This window comes from Orycteropus afer, unplaced genomic scaffold, assembly GCF_000298275.1.
Source record: "Orycteropus afer afer isolate SDZICR_OR568_19922 unplaced genomic scaffold, OryAfe1.0 scaffold00356, whole genome shotgun sequence".
NCBI classification, from domain to species: Eukaryota; Metazoa; Chordata; class Mammalia; order Tubulidentata; family Orycteropodidae; genus Orycteropus; species Orycteropus afer.
Window position 1 is genome coordinate 3429838 of NW_006921943.1, and position 20861 is coordinate 3450698.

At 44.2% G+C, this 20861-nt stretch overlaps 1 protein-coding gene across 1 annotated transcript in view; it reads left to right on the forward strand.

Annotated features, from left to right (window-relative positions):
• Position 1: 1 nt before the first annotated feature.
• Positions 2-20861, forward strand: part of GALR1 (galanin receptor 1) — a gene marked incomplete at its 5' end in the record, with an annotated part of 30532 nt that continues 9672 nt past the window's right edge. Inside the window, 2 exons of the mRNA XM_007952745.1 lie at positions 2-208; positions 6161-6226. Coding sequence (XP_007950936.1) covers positions 2-208; positions 6161-6226 — 273 coding nt within the window. The remainder of the gene's footprint in view (positions 209-6160; positions 6227-20861) is intronic.

The following is a 20861-nucleotide window of genomic DNA, read 5'->3' on the forward strand; positions in this document are numbered from 1 at the left end:
GCTGGGCGTCGCCGTCATTTGGGCGCTGTCCATCGCCATGGCCTCGCCGGTGGCCTACCACCAGCGCCTCTTCCACCGCGGCGCCGGCAACGAGACCTTCTGCTGGGAGCAGTGGCCCGACCCGCGCCACAAGAAGGCCTACGTGGTGTGCACCTTTGTCTTCGGGTACCTGCTGCCCTTGCTGCTCATCTGCTTCTGCTACGCCAAGGTGGGCAGGGGGCGCGGGCAGGGGGCGCGGGCCTGGTCTTCCCCGGGCCCCTCTGTGTGCGGGGCGGCCCTTTTCCACCCAGCTGTGCCCTGGCCTTGACTTGGGCTGCCGCCGGCGGTTGCCCAGCTGAGTTACCTGGAGTTTGAGAGTTTGCGAAATGCTGGGGCGGGTGTGCCCTCCGCTCCCCACACGTCCCCGGCAACTCTCCTCCCCACCCGGTCCCTGCGTCCTGCAGCCTTGGCCGGAGAGGGTGCCCGGCACCCCCACCTGCTGGACAGCCGGCTCTGCTGTCCAGCTCTCAGCCCCTGGTCTCCCGCCCGCGCCACGAAACCAGGGATGGAGGGATTGCGGGGCGTGTGCGCGGTGGCAGGGTGGAGGGGCTGCCCGTGCTGTCCCTGCGGGCGCGCAGGGTTTACACTCGCCGGCGAGGCTGGCAGGGGCGGGATCTGGCTCTGGGATGCCACTGCTCGCGGAGGCAGAGTGGCCCCGTGTCTTGTACACAGAAGTTGAACTTAAAGCCCAAGGAGTCTTGGCTGGAGTGCTCCTAGAAGGTTGGAAGGAAGGAAGGGAAAGCTCCCATTTGAGTCATTTCAGCCAAGGCTGTGGGAGCCCCGGCATTATTCAGAACCAACCACCCAACAAGCTCACTGCCGCCCAGTCGATTCCGACTCATAGTGACCTCCACTGGGTCTCCAAGGCAGTAAATCTCTATGGAAGTAGATTGCCCCTTCTTCCTTCTGTGGCTGGTGGGTTTGAACCATCAACCTTCTGGTTAGCAGTCAACTGCCTGAGGCATTTCCCCACTCTGCTTGAGAGAAGCACTCTGGAGTCATGCCTGTTTCCAGCCCCTTCTTCTCACTGGGGGGACTGCTCTAGTCCCCCTTTTTCACAGCCTGGCCAGCTCCCTCAATTCACCTTCTGGTTCATGAATAACACAAGATTTAGAAGGTTTCCTATGTACACAGCAGGATGGCAATTTATGGGGTGCACTCCAACACCCCCCAGGGCTTTTCTTCAGAGTAGTAGTTTCCTCAGAGAAGCATCAAACTTTCTACCAATGCAATGTCGTCTCTCGGTCTCTCGTCTTATTTCTGGCAGTGCAAGGACTGTAGAACCTTGAACAGACAGAGGACGAGGGAGCAGCACCAGCCCTTCTCGGTTCTCCAGCGGGATGTGGACACAAACCGTCCGCTGTGGCATCACTGTGGAGGCCTGTCTGTGTTCCCAGTGCGGCTGTCTGGCCTCTAATCTGAATGACTGACTGTGCAGTGGGCTGTATGTGCAGAGGGGCGTGGAGAGGACGTCGGGAAAGAACTCTGGCACAGTTACCTGGAAAATGGCTGGTCTATTTGCTTTGTGGTTAGGGGCTGTCACGCCAGTTCCGACTCATCGTGACTCCAGGTGTCTACAGAGTAGAACTGCCCTGTAGGGTTTTCTAGGCTGAGTTCTGGTGGTGCCCTGGCTAAGGCATTAGAATACTAACCAAAAAGCCAGCAGTTCAAACCCACCAGCCACTCTGTGGACGAAAGATGAGGCAGTCTGTTCTGTAAAGATGTACACCTTTGGAAACCCAATGGGGGACTCCAGGAGTTGGAATCGACTTGATGGTAGTGAAATTGGTCTTTTTATTTTATTTCTATTTTTTGGTTTTTAGTCTTCATGGAAGCAGATGGGGGAGCTCTGGTGGCGTAGTGCCTAAGGCATTTGACTGCTAACCAGAAGCCTGGCAGTTCATAGCCACCAGCCACTTCTTGGAAGAAAGATTGGGCAATCTATTTCAGTAGAGATACCACCTTGGAAACCCAAGGAGGGGTCGCGATGAGTCGGGACTGACTCGACGGCACTGAGCTTGCTTTTGGTTTGGAAGCGGAATGCTGGATCTTTCTCCCCAGGATGGGTTTGAACCACCAATATTTTGGTTAGCAGCCACCACTGTGTCACGGGGGCTCCTTTCTGTCCATTCAGTGTTTATGGGAGCAGATCACTGGGTCTTTCTCCTCCAGATGGGTTTGAATCTCCAACTTTAGACTAGCATCCGAGGGTGTCACCACTGGGCCACCCGGGCTCCTTTCTGCCTATTTCATGTGTTGCAAATGCCAAAGGCAGGCTGTTCTACCTGACCTGTTCATAGCCTCACTCATGTGCACAGCGACCTGGGGCTGTTTCATTGATAAGAGACCTGAGCTTGGAGGTGTTAAGTGACTAACTCCAGATTGCATACGTCCTCTAAATGGAGGGAGGGGTGCCGGGGGGCATGAGGGCCTGAAAACCATTCAGGGGTTCACTGCTGCAAGTTGAAGACTAGAGAGAAATTCCTCTGAAATTCCTGGTTGCCTGGGTTAGCACTAGAACATAATCTTTTTGGAAAAATAACACTCAATCTTCTCAGTGGAGACAAGAAGGTAAACTCAGAGGACTACAGGCTACGTTCGCTCATTTGAGGGTTTATATACACAGGGCTAAGTTTAAAAATGCTTCTCAGAAATGTGGTGATTATATGATCACTGAGATGTTTTCTACGGACATAGTCCGATTCTAAGCACAACAGGAAAGATCTTTGGAATTCAAGACAATATTTGGAAATTCTCTCCAGGTCTGACTAAGTGGAGATATGTCACTTTAAGTTGCTTTTCTTTGGTTGAATCCTTAAGTGTGTGCTTCCCAGTTAAGGATTTTGCCACTTGAGTATTGTTGGGGTCAGGACTGGAGGTTTCTTGTGGTCCAGGTCTCTTAGGTTGAGGGCTGGTGGTTTTCCTGTGGTCCAGCTCTGTTGGCTTCAGGAATGGAGGTTTCTTCACAGTCCAGGTCTGAGAGCCAAGATGAAAAATTGCAGCTGGCCAGAGAGGTCCCCAGATGACAATGTGGGTTTTTGTTGTATTTGTTTCACTCTTAAACTCCACATGATGCCCAAGTGCTGCTATAATAGAAATAGCACAAGTGGGTGACTTTAAGAAACCAATATATTTTCTCACAGTTTATGAGGCCACAAGTTGGAATGCAGGGAGCCGGCTCCAGGGGAGGCTGGCTGTGTGCTCTGGAGGAAGGTGCTTGTCTCCAGAATTTCTGCTCCTGTGTGATCTCCACATGCCTCAGCATCTCTCTCCCCCCTTCTCTGCAGCTTCTATAGCTGGCTTGTTTAATCTCTTTTATATCTCAGCAGAGTTTGATTTAACATTATGCTAATCCTCTCATTAACATGACAAAGACAACCTACTCCCAAATGGGATTCTAACCACAGGCATAGACATTAGGATTTACAACCCATATTTTTAGGGACATAATTCAATCCATAACATATGTGAATTGCATTCTGCAGTGACTTGCTGTTTTCCCAAATCTTACACATTTTTAGTAGAATGGTGGAATAACTGACCACCCCTGAAAATGCCTAGAACCCACGGAGTATGCCTGGTGGGCAGATCCAATGCTTTGCTAAGCCCCGCCCCTCTGAGGCCATGCAGTTGCTCTTGTACAAAGCTGTGTCTCCCATTCCCTTAAGATGAATTATGGACTCCCCTTGGTCTGCCGGGATGGTTACCTCTTGATGTGTCCACTTCACCACGTGTCTCCATGTGCCCAGAGAGAGCTGAAGCTGGGGTGACCTGGGCTCAGGCTTGAACAGGTATCTTCCTGCACACTCTCCTCTGGAGCATATGGATGGACAGAAATGCCACCAATAGCCATCATTATCTTTTGGAGAAATGTGACTTGTCATGATGCCTCCATTCTTTCTCCTCTGATGACAAGGCCTCTCCCACCATATCCACATGTGGTTGGGGTACAGACTCCAGAGGAGAGGCATAGCTGAGCAAGTTCCTTGAGTATTTTCTCCATTAACCATTCAACCACATTCAATATCTTGGGTTTTCTGAAGTTTCTGTGTAGGGATCCACTTTAATTCAGGGGAGGAATGAGTAGACACTTGGGCGGAATTACGAGGTTGTTGATCTTTGCATTTCCTGGGCTGCCTCTTCCCCCAGGTGTCTTCCTCTGATCTGGGCCTGCTGCCTGTCTGCTCTTCTCCCTTCTTGCTCCCTTGTTCTCAGTGACCGGTGTCCCCATGTGGTCTCCTCCTGGGAAGATGCCCCCGGAGTCTGTCTCCATGCCCGTCATCTCTAAGCAGGGTCCCACTCCAACCCTTTCCTTCACACTCTCTTTTGCTCCTACATCACTTCTTTCTATCCTTGCGTCACATTCAGTCCTTAGTACCCCAATTTTTGCTGGAAAAAGCAGAAAGTGAACAGATGTTAATGTGTCAAGAGGCATCCCCAGTGCCTTGTTGTGGACGATGTGAGTTGTTTTAGGAAGAGAGAAGCATACTAGTCAGGTAGGGGATGTGGAGTCAGCCACACATGGTGGCTGCCTCGCCTCTGTGGGCTTGTAGGAGAGGCAGATGCCCTGTGTGGCCTCTTAGTTAACTGGTGATGGTTGCTCTGTGGTGCACAGAGTTGATGGAGTGGCATCAGCCTCTGCACTGAATCCAATGTGATTAAAGGATCTCCATACCACGGTGCTGGAGGGCTGGGTGGATTTGCCAACAAGCAAGGGAAGCCCATGCTTCCCTTGCTTACTGGGCACTCTGTCCCTGTCAGGGATGTAAATTTGTAGAGCTTTGATTCTGTGGGAAGGTGCTGTGGGGTTGGGAGAGAGACAGATGGCAGCCATTCCTAGAAGCAGGATCTTTGATGTGGTGAAAACATGTGGAACTGTTCACTGCAGGTTATGACGCATGTCCGTGCTTACCTCGCTCCTCGGGTCCTCTGCCTCTGCTAGAGGGAAACAAAGGGCCAGCTGGGACTGGCTCCTGGGTCAGTTCATCATCATCCACAGCTAAATTTCCTCTGGATTTTCACTCAGATAGGGTATAAACACAGCATTAAGCACTGTTCTGCAGCACAGTTCTTGTGTGCAAGGCCAAGATGACAATGGGAATCCTGTGCAGACCGAAGGCTTTCATGTCTTTCTCCTGGGTGACATTGGGAGGGAAGACAGAAATAGGTTCTTTAATTAGAAGCCAGCACATCTTCAAGGAGGCTTGCTGACAGGATGCTAATTGCAAACCCTGCTAGCTGGTCTCCAGGTTGGGGTGCTGAAGTCCCAACATGGACGTGGTCTAGACGCATGTGGGGAAGACAGAAAGGGGCCGGAAGTGCTGAGTTGCATTACGGGGATCCAAAGTGGAGACAACCCACAATGGGAAAGCAGACGGAACATATCCCAGCAAACATTGGCATAACAGCCTCACTGCTTTGGAGAGAGCGCTGGTTATAGTGTCTATATTTGCTTAGTTGCTTTTTCCCCATTTGGATGGTGACTCTGTGAAGGCAGGAAATGGTATCTGATTTTTGATGTATCTGGGGTCTCTCCAAGAGCCCTAGTGGCACAAAGGTTAGTCACTTGGCTGCCAACCCAAAGGTTGGTGGTTGGAACCCACCCGGTGGCTCAGTAGGAGAAAGACCTACTGATCCACTTCCATAAAGAATGGCCACCTAGGAAGCCCCATGGGGCAGGTCAACTCTGCCATGTGGGGTTACTACAAGTTGGAAGTGACTGAAAGGCACCTAACAGCAATAGTGACAGGGTCCCCTTGTCTGATGTAGGGTGGAAATCTGGCCACAGGGGGAGATGATGGGCTTTCTGGAGAAGACTCAGGCCATTCTCTGCAAATAGGTGCTATGGCCACATACCCGACAGGCACCGGTCATTCCATCCTACGCCCAAATGTCGGAAAGCAGGTGTATCTGGCAATTCCTAATCCTGTGAACTTTTCTGTGAAAGTTCTGTGATTTCTGTAAAAACTATTTCTGTATTTTGTAGATAATGCTATTACATGATATTATGATTTGATAGACACAATATTACCTCCTCCAAATGCCAGTCATGCTGAACACCAAGCAGACAGTGCACGGCAGGCGGGAAGCAAACCTCCCTTTATCCTTCTGTGTCTTTCAGGTCCTTAATCATTTGCACAAAAAGTTGAAGAACATGTCAAAGAAGTCAGAAGCATCCAAGAAGAAGGTAATGTCACCCGCATGCCATTCTGTGGAGAGTGGTCGGCTTTATCCCCAGTTCTCCTGGCATCTACTGACTGCCTGTGAAATCTAGGCCCCCTCTATTTGAAAGAAACCCTTACTGATAGGACAGTGATGACAACGGAAGGGGGTTGTAGGTGACGCACCACAGGGAAGGACTGAACACTTGAAACTTGGAGGGAGGGAGGGGCAGGTCCACATGCCTACTGTGGATTCTGAGCTCCATTTGGAGACATGTTCTGGGAAGACTGAGGCAGAGTGCAGAGCTGCAGCTGGGAGGGAACCGACAGGCATTTTGTTTGATGTTCACCATCTCTGTTGATAGGATCTCTCCCTAGAGCCTCAGAGCAGATCGACACCCTTATCCCTTCTGTTCAGGCTCTGTGCATGCCTTCACCCAAAGGAGATAAAATTAAGCTACGAGGGCAGTTGAAGGGGATGCTACCCCCTTTTTCACTGCTTCTTTTGAAAAGTGAATTCTGACTCCCACAGTTCTCTTCTGACTGATGTTCAGGCATCCATCTTATTGCTACTTATTACATTTCACATGCTAAGGAAAAGCTATTTTACAAGTCAGGGTTAATTAACTCTGATTTGCATAATAATTACATAATTCCTGATTTGAGAAAGTAGAATGAAATTACTAGACAAGATGATTAGGGAGGAGAAGGAGGAGATTATAACCAGACATTTTCACACACAAATATTAGTAATAAAACCTGAAAATACCCTGCTTTTTCTCCTACATATTTATTATGATGTATGGCATACATGATATGCAGAAATTATAGCTGAGATGATCATATTTACTGTGGCAAATTCTATTTAAAAAAAGACTACTTCTCCTGACTGTCTTTGTTTACTCCAAGGCTTCTAACCAGTTCATTCCGGTTCGACTCCCTGCTGAGAATTTGCATTTTCACCACAGAGAGACTGAATCTGAATTGCCATTTTATATGATCCTGGAGTGATGCTTGTGTACATAGAAGCACAGGAAAATATAGACATAAAAATACAAAATATATACATAAGGAGACAAAAATGTATATACATAAGGATATAAAAATATACAAAAGGATATAAAAATGTATATATAGAGGTATGGTAAGATGGCAGAATAGGCAGACAGACTGTGCAGACCCTCTTCAACAAAGAAAAAGGGACCCAGTTTGCATAGATACAGAAGATAATCCTGGAGCTCTGAGCTTTGAAAGGAAAATAACAAAAGTGGACTAAACTCCAACTAGTAGAAGAACCTGCATGAAAATACTGAAAAAGGAGACATCTAGAGTTGTGGACTGTCAGTGATCCTGATGGCATAGACAGCTTGGATACTGCCAAGAGGTGTTAGGACCCAAGAATTAACCTAAAAATGAGCCCTGCTAGCCAGGGGCTACCTGGAGGCCTGCACTGGTGGCTGGTGAATAAAAAGGGAAACACTGAAGAAGAAGACAAACTGACTTGTGGACTCTTGACTGTCCAGAGGGTGCAGCCATTTTGAATGTTTACAAGTGGTTCCACCATTTTGGATATTTTAAGCAACAGTGTTTTCTCAGATTCCAGGGACCTAAGAACAACCTCCACTTGCTGGGGACAGCAAGGACATTCCAGACACTGAGGACTGGAGAGATGTGATACTTTCCTTGTTACTCTTATACCCCATACCCTCTTGGTGAATGGAGGTGAGGCCATCCTTCACTCTCACCAACTTTCTGGGCCGGCAGGAATTCCATCCCAGTCTGTGTTCTCTGATGGAGCCTGGGAGCCCTGCCCCACCCCACCCAGACTTATTTATTTATTTATAGTTAGTTTTTGTCTGTTTAAAAATTATGATTATTATTTTACTCTTTTTTATTATTATTCTTTTGTCTTCTCTTCCAAGGTTCTAGTTTTCAGCTTTTTTTCTTTTGCCTTTTCCTGGGTGCAATTTTATTTTTTCTTGTGGTTCTCCCCATTCCTTGTTTATCTTTTTTGCATTTTCCCATTTTTTTCTTCACTATTCTCCTACTCCACCTCTTTTTTTGTTATTGCATCCTCCCCAAATATTGTGTTCCCCTGCTCCTTTTCTACTTATATTTCTTTTAACTTTTTAAAGTATTGCTTTAAATATTTTCTCTCAGTTATTGCCTTTCTTCTTCTTCCCTCTTTTTGATTGCTCCTGTGTGTTTATGTGGTGTATGCTTTTCTATCCTCTTGCTTTTACTTTTTTTGATGTTGTTTGATTATTGTATTTGGTTGAGTGGGAGACAGCAACTGTGCCCATACAACCCAATCACACCTGTACCCTGCAGCTCCACTTACTAAGTGAGGGTGACCACTTCCTTCTGCACCAACTGGCCAAGGATATATGACAACCAATAAGAGCCTAATTCACCCTTAACTGTTCTTCACAAACAGTTAACAGAGATCTGTGCAGCCACTCCCATTCTCTGTCACTCACCAGGAGACAGGTGGTAAGTGCATACGTGCTGCCAGCTAGTGAATAGAAGAGCACAGTACCCTGCTTACTCAGGTACATCCCAAATAACAAAGAAAACAAAAATCTTGGGCTAATTACTCCACCATACAACAATTAAATATAAATACAACAAAGTCACAATATCTTGGAGATAACAGACCATCACAGTCCACACAAAGAAGCAAGATGAAGCAGTAAAAACAAGGGAGCAAGATATAGACATGGAACACATCCCTGAGGAAGAAGCAGCATTGGAATTCCCTGATAAGAAATTCAAAAGAATTATATTTAGGTACCTTCAAAGGATTGAGAGACAGATCAAGGAAAGTACTGAAAAAAATCCTGCAACATTCTTGGAAGAAAATACAAGAAGAAAATGGCAAAATAAATGAAAAATTGGAAATGATACAAAATCTACAGATAGAAATCCAGAAGATAAATATTAAATTTTCAGAGATAGATAACACATTGAAAGGGAAAAGGAGTAGAATTGATGCAATGGAAGACAGAGTTAATGAGACTGAAGACAAATACCTGAGTACTTCTTTGGAAAGGGATCAGTCAGAAAAAAGATCAAAACAAAATGAAGAAAGCCTAAGATTCAAGTGGGATACCATCAAAAGGAATAACCTACGTGTAATAGAAAATCCAGAACAAGAAGAGAAAAAGAAAACCACTGAGAAAATTGTCCAAGATTTGTTAGAAGAGAACTTCTCTGGTATGATGAAAGATGAGAATATATCCATTCAGGAAGTCCAATGAACCCCAAACAGGATAGACCCCAAGAGATAATCATCAAGACATATCATAATCAAACTCACTGAAACCAAAGACAGAGAAAGGATTCTGAAAGAAGCACGGGAAAAATGAAAAGTTACCTATGAAGGGCAATCAGTAAGACTAAACTCTGATTTATCAGCAGAAACCATGCAACCAAGAAGGCAATGGGATGGTATATATAAAACCTTTAAAGAGAAAAATTTCCAACCAAGATACTCAGCAAAATTTTCCCTCAAATATAATGATGAGATTAGGAGATTACCTGATGAGCAGAAATTAAGAGAATTTGTTAAAACCAGACCAACCTTACAAGAGATACTAAGGAGAGTCCTTTGGATAGAGAACCAATAACAGCAAGCAACAATTGACCATTAATACATATGATGACATAACCCAGAATCCAACCCAGTTATGGAGGTATCCAAAGTAAAATAAGTTCAGAAGATTGTAAACAGGGAATCAGAGACAACAATTGGCAAATGAGGATGACTACAAACCAGAAAGAGGAAAAAATAGTTACGGGACTTCTAAATGGTGAGGAAGTCAAGAGAGTTGCAGGACAGAATGGACTGTTCTAAACTTGCGGAGAACATTATAAGTCACAGGGAAACCTCAAAAAAAAATGATAAACCTTCACATCACAATAAAAAAAGAGGGCAAGCATGAATATTTAGCAAATACTAAAACAACAGCAACAAAGGAATTGATAACATGATTGACTCATAAACAAAATGAGCTGAGCACAGAAAATTATATGGAACAAAGAAACCAGGAACACCATGAAAAAACACACAACAAAATGACAGCAACCAATTCATACTTGTTGATAATTACACTGAATGTCAATGGATCAAATGTACCACTCAAGAGATGGAGAGATGCAGACTGGATAAGAAAACATAATGCATCAATATGCTGTCTACAAGAGACACATCTTAGAGAAAAAGACAAAAATAGACTAAAATCAAAGGTTGAAAAAAGATATAGCAAGCAAATGCCAACCAAACAAAAAAGAGCAGGAGTGGTAATATTAATTTCTGATCAAATATACTTTAAGATAAAAACCACCATAAGAGATAAGAAAGGACATTATATAATGATTAAAGGATCAATTGAACAAGAAGATATAGCTATAATAAATATCTATGCACCCAATGAAAGAGCCCCAACATATATAAATCAGACTTTAACAGAATTGAAAAGACAAATAGATGACTCCACAGTCATAGTGGGAGACTTTAATGCACGACTGTCAATGAAAGATAGAACAACTGGAAAGAAGCTCAGGAAAGATGCAGAAGAACTAAACAATATAATCCACCAACTTGACGTTATAGCCATCTACAGAGTACTTCACCAACAACAGTACAATATACATTCTTTTCCAGTCCTCATGGAACATTCTCCATGATAGACCATATATTAGGCCATAGAGCAAGCCTTAATAAATTTGAAAGCATTGAAATACTGCAAAGCATCTTCTCAGATCACAATGCTATCAAATTAGAAATCAACAATAGGAAGATGAATGGAAAACAGGCAGACACATGGAAACTGAACCACATGCTCCTTAAGAGGTAGAATAGAAGAAATAAAAGAGTAAAATTAAAAAATCATTTGAGTCAGATGAGAATGAAAACACAGAATACCCAAATCTTTGGGACACAGCAAAAGCAGGGATCAGAGGGCAGTTTATAGCAATAAATGCACACATCAAAAAAGAAGAAAGAGCTAAAATCAATACTTTAAACCATCATCTCCAACAATTAGAAAAAGAATAGCAAGAAAAGCCCACAGTCATCAGAAGAAAGGAAATAATAAAGACTTGAGCAGAAATAAATGAAATGGAAAATAGAAAGGCTACAGAAAAAATAAACAAGACTAGAAGTTGGTTTTTTGAAAAGATCAATAAAATTGACAAACCTCTGGCAAATTTAACAAAGGAAAAGAGGGAGAGAATACAAATAACAGGAATAAGAAACGAAATGGGTGACATTACAACAGAACCAACTGAAATAAGGATAATAATAGGATACTATGAAGAACTGTACTCCAACAAATTTGAAAACCTGGAAAAAATGGCTGATTTCTAGAAACACACCACTTACCTAAACTAACACAGACTGAGGTGGAAAAGTTGAACAGATCCATCTAAAAGAAGAAATTGAACAGGTCATAAAAAAATTACCAACGAAAAAAGTCCTGACCCAGACGGTTTCACCAGAGAATTCTACCAAATATTCAGAGAAGAACTGACACCAGTCCTACCCAAACTATTCCAGAACATAGAACACGATGGAATCCTCCCAAATTCATCTTATGAAGCAAGCATAACCTTGATACCAAAACCAGGCAAAGGCATCACTAAAAAGGAAAACTGCAGACCAATATCCCTCATTAATATAGGTGCAAAAATCTTCAACAAAATCCCAGCCAATATACTCCAACAATATATCACAAAAATAATATATTATGACCAAGTGAAGTTCATATCAGGTATGCAAGGATGGTTTAACATTAGAAAAATAATCAATGTCATCTCTCACATAAATAAAACAAATGAAAAAAAAAAACATGATCATATCAATTGATGTACAAAAGGCATTTGAAAAATCCAACACTCATTCCAGATAAAAACTCAAAATAAGAATAGAAGGGAAATTCCTCAACATAATAAATGGCATATATGCAAAGCCAACAACCAACATTATTCTCAATGGGAGAGACTGAAACCATTCCTCTTGTGAACAGGAACCAGACAAGAATGCCCTCTATCACCACTTCTATTCAACATTGTACTGGAAGTCCTAGCCAGGGCAATAAGGCAAGAAAAGGAAATCAAAGGCATCCAAATTGGTAAGAAAGACGTCAAACTATCCCTGTTTGCTGATGATATGATCCTATACCTAGAAAACCCAAGAGACTCAGTATAAAAAATCTACTGGAACTAATTGAGAGATTTAGCACAGTGGCAGGATACAAGATCAACATCCAAAAATCAGTTGGATTCCTCTACACCAGCAGAGATTGTTGAAAAAGAAAGAAGGAATCAATACCATTTACAATAGGTACGAAAAAAGTAAAATACTTGGTAATAAGTCTTACCAGGGACACAAATGACCTGCACAAAGAAAACTACAAAAGACTACTTAAGGGAACCATAAGAGATCTACATAAATGGAAGAATATACCATGCTCATGGGTAGGAAGATTGAACATTGGGAAAATGTCAGTTCTACCCAAAGCAATCCATACATTCAATGCAATCCCAATCCAGATCCCATGAACATTCTTTAAGGATATGGAAAAACCAATCACTAACTTTATATGGAAAGGAAAGAGACCTCGGATAAGCAAAGCACTATTGAACAACAACAAAATAGGAGGTTCCACACTCCCGGATCTTAAAACCTAGTATACAGCCACAATAGTCAAAATTGCCTGGTATTGGTACAATAACAGACACAGACCAATGGAATAGAATTGGGAACCCAGGAATAGATCCATCGACCTATGGTCAGCTGATCTTTGACAAAGGGCTGAAATCAATTAAAAGGGAGAAGAGATTGTCTGTTTAACAAATAGTGCTGGCAAAACTGGATATCCATTTGCAGAGAAATGAAACAAGATCTGTACCTCACACCACACACAAAAACAAACTCCAGATGGATCAAAGACTTAAATGTGAATCCTAAAACTATAAGGTTCCTCAAGGAAAAATTAGGGACAAATTTAGGGGCCCTAATATATGGCATAAATAGACTACCCAGCATAACCCTAATGCACAAGCAGCAGTAGATCAACCAGAAGAACAGGACCTTCTAAGAATTAAATTCTCATCTGCTTCCAAAGACTTCTCCGAAAGAGTCAAAAGAGGACTTACAGATTGGGAAAAAATACTTGGCAATGACATATCCGAGAAGGGACTCATCTCTAGAATTTATAGAGAACTCCAACAAATAACAAAAAGACAAATAATCCAATTAAACAATGGGCAGAAGATGTGAATAGACACTTCATCAAAGAGGATATTCAGGTGGTCAATGAACACATGAAGAAATGTTCATGATCATTAGCCATTAAACGAACAAACAAAAAACCAAACACACTGCCGTTGAGTCAGACCCAACTCATAGTGACCCCTCCTTGGGTTTCCAAGGTGGTATCACTACGGAAGCAGATTGCCCAACCTTCCTTCTGAAGAGTGGCTGGTGGGTTTGAACCTCCAGCCTTCTAGTTAGCAGTCAAATGCCTTAGGCACTACAGCACCAGAGCTTGCCATTAGCCATTAGAGAGATGCAAATCAAAACAACAATGAGACACCATCTTGCCTCAGCACTAGTAGCGAAGTTCAACAAGACCGAAAATAACAAATGCTGGTGAGCAGGTAGAGAGATTGGGGCTCTCATACACTGCTGGTGGGACTGTAAAATGATACGACCACTGTGGAAAGCAGTATGGTGATTCTTTAAAAAGTTAGAATTAGAAATACCATTTGACCCAGCAATTCCATTACTAGGTATATATCCTAAAGAAGTGAGAGCCAGGACAAGAACAGATATATGCACATCCATGTTCATCGCAGCACTATTTACAATAGCCAAAAGATGGAAACAACCTAGGTGCCCATCAACAGAAAAATGGATAACCAAACTATGGTACATATACACAATGGAATATTATGCAGCCCTGAAGAATAACATAGAATTTGAAAAACACCATATAATGTGGATGAACTTGGAGGACACTATGCTGAGTGAAATAAGTCAGTCACAGAAGGACAAATGTATTAGTCTGTTATCGTAAAATTCAAGAAAAGGTTTCTATGTGGAAGGAAATTTTCTTTATTGGTTACCAGGGGTGGGAGGGGAGTGGAGGGAATACTGCTAGATAGGTAGAGACAAGTATTGATTTGAGTGAAGGGAAGGGCAATGTACCAAATGTGAGTGATTAACACGGTGTCATTGAGAAAGAGGAAGATATAGAGAGGTGCATGGGAGGGACAGACAATAAAGATGAACCCTTTTGCATGTGCAGTATTGCGCTGTCAGTGAAGGCAAACATTGATATATGGGTGGATAGATGGGTGGACAGGCTGAACTATTAAGTATGTCTATGTAGGCGGGAGTGTGTCCATGACTATGTATAATGTTGGCAGACAGTATTTCTACAAATGTATTTGTATGTTCTGTAAGAATTCTCAGGTATATAGTAGAGCTGACAAGGGACAAGGTTGTAGCCACTTCCTGGCCACAGCCAACTACCCAGAGGGAGTAAGTAGTTGGACCTGTGGGCTCAGGACCATAGTCATAGGGGACATCAAGCTCAAATGGCACAATATACTATGCAAAAACATTGTTCCACATCCTGTTTTGGCAAGCAGCGCCTGGGATCTTAAAAGCTTGCAAGTGGCCATCTAGATGCAATGATGGGTCTCTCCTCATCCAGAGCAAAGAAGAATGAAGAAAACCAAAGATGCATGGAAACAATTAGTCGAAGGGACTGGTAGACCATGTGATCCTCAGCCTATACAACTATGAGACCAGAAGAACTAGATGGTACCCGGCTACCACTGTCAACCACTCGGAGGGGGATCTGTGTAGAATATTCTGGATAGAGAGGGAGAACAATGTGGAGCAAAACTCACAATTATAAAAAAGAAGCACCAGGTGTGCTGGTCTGATAGAGCCTGGTGGAACCCCTGAGACTATGGTCCCTAGCTGCCCTTCAGGTCTGGAATTGAACCCACTCCCGTGGCTTCCAGCCAAACAGAAGACAGGTATGTGAACTGAACATTTACATCAGGTGGATACATTCCTTGGAGAGGTGAATCATGGGAGGATAGAGGACTGTGGAGGTACAGGGAGACAGCTCGGGGAACAGGAGTGTATGGAGGAAATGAGACAGGGAGGAAGTGAGAAGAGACCTGTTGCATTGTGGGAAATGGCAGTCAATGTCATGAGACAAAGTGTATGTGAACTGCTGTGTGGAAAATGAATTTGCTCTGTAAACTTCTACCCAAATCACAATAATTTTTTTAATGCATATAAGGACACAAAATATACACATAAGGATATAAAAATGCATACATCAGGATACAAAATATATATATAGGGATACAAAATGTGTATACAGAAGGATACAAAATACATATGGAAGGACACAAAAATATATACACTAAGGGTATAAGATATAGACGTAAGGATACAACATGCAGACATAAGAATCACCTGGCAATCTTGTTACAGTATGATTGATGGTGATTCAGTCTGTCTGGGGAGGAAATGCAAATTGTCAGCAGGGAGTTGAACCGGGGTGAACCTGTTTCAAGTTCTGGTTTATACTCAGGAATGTGCGTGAGAACACATCTGTTCCAGAGTCAGTGAAAGGCAGTGGTAGACAGTGGGTTACAAAGCACCACTATTAAGGTTTTTGTGTGTTTGTTTGTTTTCTGCCAGCAAAACCAACTTGCATTAGACAGACAGTCGTTGTCTTTCCAGTGCCGACCTAAGCGTAGCAGCTGCCACTATGGAGCTGGACTGTCCTGCAGTTTCCTTTCCTCAGTGCACCCGGCACAGCAGCCGCTGCCGTCCAGGGTATAATGTACACTTCTGGGCCCCCCTGCCACCGCCGACGAGGTGTTGGGTCGCATGGGTGGGAGCCGCCCTGCGAGCTTGCATTGCCCTATTTCCAGTGCACTGCCCCCTATTTCCAGTGCAGCGCCGGGTGCCGGGGTCCCCTCGTGGCCAGTCCATGCTTGGTGCTTCCTCCGAGACACATCTCTCCTCCACAGCAGGAGTGCTCACCCAGGACAAGAAAGGATGCTTACACAATTATTTCTAGCACACCACCATTGGACAGTTATTTATAGAACACCTGCATTGCCCGGCCTGAGCTGGGTCAGGGGATTCAGAGTTGAATTGGCTCCATGGAGGAGTTCAGTTTGCAGCTGAAGGGATGCATTTGTGTAACAAGTAAATCCCAAAGTGCTACCCGGTGTGAGGTGCCCTGGGAGAGCCAGCAGGAAGACATATGGATGTGGATGGAAGTTCAATGTTGATTGATAGGCTTGTTGTTTACCAGGAGGGAAGAAAAATACGTGTCTTTAACATCTTCCAGATCTAGTGTGTGTGCTGGGGTGAGTTTTAGTCTCTGTATTTGAAAAAGTGTTGGAGAGAAACTGTGTAAGTAAGTCTCTGAAAAGAACAGAATGATTAAAGGCATGAGAATAAGTCTGATAAGAAATGACCAGGAAAGCTTCTATTGTACTTTACAATGAAAGACCTAAAGATTATTGCTTGGGTAAGCAATTGCTCCATTTGCCTGTATCTACATTTATCTCTGTAACTGAATCTGTGTATGTATACATCTCCAGAAATAACCATATGCTTCCATCGATGCTGGGGTCCTGGTGGTGCAGTGGTTAATCACTCGGCTGCTAACCAAAAGGCTGACAGAGCCCACCTGCCACCCTGCAGGAAAAAAGTGTGGCAGTCTGCTTTCATAAAGATTACAACCTTGGAAACTCTCAGGGGCAGTTCCACTCTGTTCTATAGGGTTGCTATGAGTCGGAATCAACTTAATGGCAGTGAGTTTGGTTTGAACTTTGCTTCCATAAAGATTGACATCCTAGAAAACCCTATGGGGCAGTTCCACTCTATCCTCTTGGGACGCCGTGAGTCAGAACAGACTTGATGGCACGTGACAACTGGATAGATAGATAGACGATCTATAGACAGGTAGCTGATCAATACATAGATGGATGATAAAAGCCACTGCCATTGAGTTGGGCCCGACTCATAGCGACCCCTCCTTGGGTTTCCGAGGCCGTATCACTACAGAAGTAGATTGCCCAACCTTCCTCCTGAGGAGTGGCTGGTGGGTTTGAACCGCCAGCCTTCTAGATAGCAGTCAAGTACCTTAGGCACTACGCCACCAGATCAATAGATAGATGGATGATAGATAGATAGATGACTGATAGATGATAGATAGGTGGATGATTGATAGCTAGAGTTCCTGACTTTATTCATTCTTCCCATATGAGAAGGTTTTAGAAAACGAGCCCTGGACTCAGAGAACAGGCTTTCTCTGCCCTCCCCACACTCTCTGACCCTTAGTAGCCATGAAACAGAAAACAGATGTCAGGTATGGTTTTTGATAGTTAACTGCCACCTTGTTTACAGGGAGCAAATAAGCTGTCATGTGGTGGTGGTGGCTGTTAATGTTGTTAGGTGTCACCGAGTTTGTTCTGACTCCTAGCAACCCCATCCACATACAACAGAACGAAATGCCCCTGGCTCCCGCAGCGCCCTCACAATCGTTGCTGTGCTTCAGCCCCTCGGTGCAGCCCTGTGTCCATCCGTCTCACTCAGGCTCTTCCTTTGTCCCCCTGACCCTCTCCTGTACCAAGCATGAGGACCTTCCCCAAGGCCTGGCTCCTCCTCATGACATGGCTAATGTCTACGCTGTCAAGCCTCACCATCCTCACTTCCAAGGAGCAAGCTGGCCGTGCCTCTTCTAAGACAGATTTGTTCGCTCTTCTGACAACCACGGTATATTCAATGCTCTTCGCCAAGGCAGCACGTGACAACTGAACAGCCAGCCGCTGTGGCGTCAACGCGAGCTCCTGGCGACCGTGCGTGGCAGCAGGACTGTGCTCCCTGGACCTCTGCCTGGCTGACCTTTCAGGCCACCAGGCTTTGCTTCCCGGGCTGCTCTGGGTGGACTCCAGTCGCTAACCTTTTGGTTAGCAGGTGAGCGTGTGTACTGTTTGCACCACCCAGAGACCGCACCAAACCCTGCCCACTCTCATCAGGCCGATTTTGACTCATGGTGACAGTCAGATGAGTGATACTGTCCAAGGAAACCTGCCTCAGTATTCTATCATTCTGCGTATGTTGTAAATTGTAACCACTCACATCCCAAAACTACTGGTAAACCAAGAAAAATAACCCGACTCTTGTCCATGCTTTTGAGAGGACAGGAAGCAGACAGCGTTTGGGAAAACATTGCAATGAATTTGTATTAAAAACACACACAACAAAAAACAACACAGCCAAAACCCACCACTTTCTGCCTTATGGACCTTGTCGGGATAGGAATCTCATTAAGCTGCTGGAGTCTATCTCTGCCCTAAGCTTTGCATTTCGTGAAATATCCTCAAGGAAGCAGTGGAACCAGATAAACAGAGGGTATTTATTTTGTGAGGTAGAGAGAAGTTCCTGTTGTCTTAGAAAGAAAATATTACGTTTTCTGTTCTATTTTGTAGGTGTAATTATTTGTAGATTATCTTGATTAAATCACATCCAGTAGAGTTTGTTCTGAGCTAAAAGAGTAAATGGGCTGATAGCAGACACTCCCTTAATCTATGGAAGCAAATGATTGATCTGTCTGGTGCCCCTGCTTTAAGTGGCTTTAATGTGTAAGCTGATCATCATATAAAAACCTGTTGCCAGGTTTTAATAGCTGAGTTGTGTTTAGCACTTCAGTGGACTAGGCACTGGCTGCAAAACCTTCCAGTGGTTTACCCTCTTCACAGGTGGGGCAGTGGTGCTCCGCAGGGTGCTGGGCCGCTGGTTCCTGGGGCAGCTGGGGCAGGAAGGTTGGCCGATGCTGGCTGTGCACCTGCCCAATCTGTGTGCCTCACCCTGGGCCCATCCTGACCATGAGTCTTGGGCCATGCCTTGATGGCCTCTAGTTGTCTCTCGTATGCCTACCCCCCCCCCCACATACCTTGGGGTAGACACCCTGGCTTCCGATCTTACTCCCACCGAGGGATCAACTCTTTACAAGTGGGTGACTGCTCACCTTTGCCAGATGTCCTTTCCTGTAACAGCAGAAGGCTGTTCTTTTCTTTTCTGTTAACAGAAGGATTTCCGTTCATAAGGAGTCACACGGAAGTCCTTCCATCACGTGGGAATCTCCTTATAGTGCTGCGGGTTGACCCCACAGAGTGAGGTATTCCTGCTGATGTCCCTGCAGCTTATGTAGCTACATTTCCAATGGAAGAACCTCTGGTGGAACAGTGATTTCCTGTCATGAAGTCAAGTTCTTGCATATTGTTCTTCCTTCACAGTGAGGTCACAGAAAAATAAGCCGCAATAGGTTGTTGATTAAATACGCAGCTGCTCCCTGAAAGGTTGGCAGTTTGGCAGTTTGGGAGAAAAGACCTGGCAGTCTGCTCCCATACAGACTGTAGCCTAAGAAAGCCTCTGATCAGTTCTACTTTGCCATATGGGGTTGCTGTAAGGTCTCAAATCGACTACATCTGTGGAGTGAGGCAATGGAGAAGCTCAATATCTTTAGCCAGAGCAAGGCCAGGGAACAGCTGTGGAACAGACCCTCAACTGCTCATATGAAAGTTCAAGTTGAAGCTGAAGAAGATTAAAACAAATCCACAAGAGCCTTGATTATATCCTACCTAAATTTAGAGACCATCTGAAGAGTAGATTTGATGCATTGAACGCAATGACCAAAGACCAAATGAGTTGTGGGAAGACATTAAGAACATAATACATGAAGAAAGAAGAAGGTCATTAAGAAGACAGGAAAGGAAGAAAGACCAAAATACATGTCAGAAGAAACTCTGAAACTTGCTCTTGAACATAGAGTAGCTAAAGCAAATGGAAGAAATGATGAAATAAAAGAGCAAAACAGAAGATTTCAAAGGGTGGCTCAAGAAGACAAAAGAAAGTATTATAATGAAGTGTACAAAGACCTGGAATTAGAAAACCAAAAGGGAAGAACACGCTCAGACTTTCTCAAGGTGAAAGAATGGAAAAACAAACAAGCAAACAAACAAGCTCAAGTCTTGAGTTGCAATATTGAAGGACTCTATGGGCAAAATATTGACTGATGCAAGAAGCATCAAAAGAAGATGGGAGGAACACACAGAGTCACTGTACCAAAAAGAATTTGTTGGCATTCAGTCATTTCAGGAGGTAGCATGTGATCAAGAGCCAATGGTATTGAAGGAAGAAGGCCAAGCTGCACTGAAGGAATTGTTGAAAAACAAGCCTCCAGGAATTGGCAGAATACCCACTGAGATGTTTAAACAAATGGAAGCAACACCAGAAACACTCATTTGTCTGTGCCAAGAAATTTGGAAGACAGCAGCATTGAGAAGAATGGGAATTCCAGAACACTCAATTGTGTTCATGAGGAACCTGTACATAGACCAAGAAGCTGCCATTCAAACAGAGTAAGGCGATGTTGTTGTTGTTGTTAAGTGCCGTCGACTCGTTTCCGACTCATAGCGACCCCATGCACAGCAGAACGAAACACTGCTCGATCCCGCGCCAGCCCCACAATCCCTGCTATACTTGAGCCCATCATCGCAGCCACCGTGTCAATCCATCTCGTTGAAGGCCTCCCCCTCTTTCGT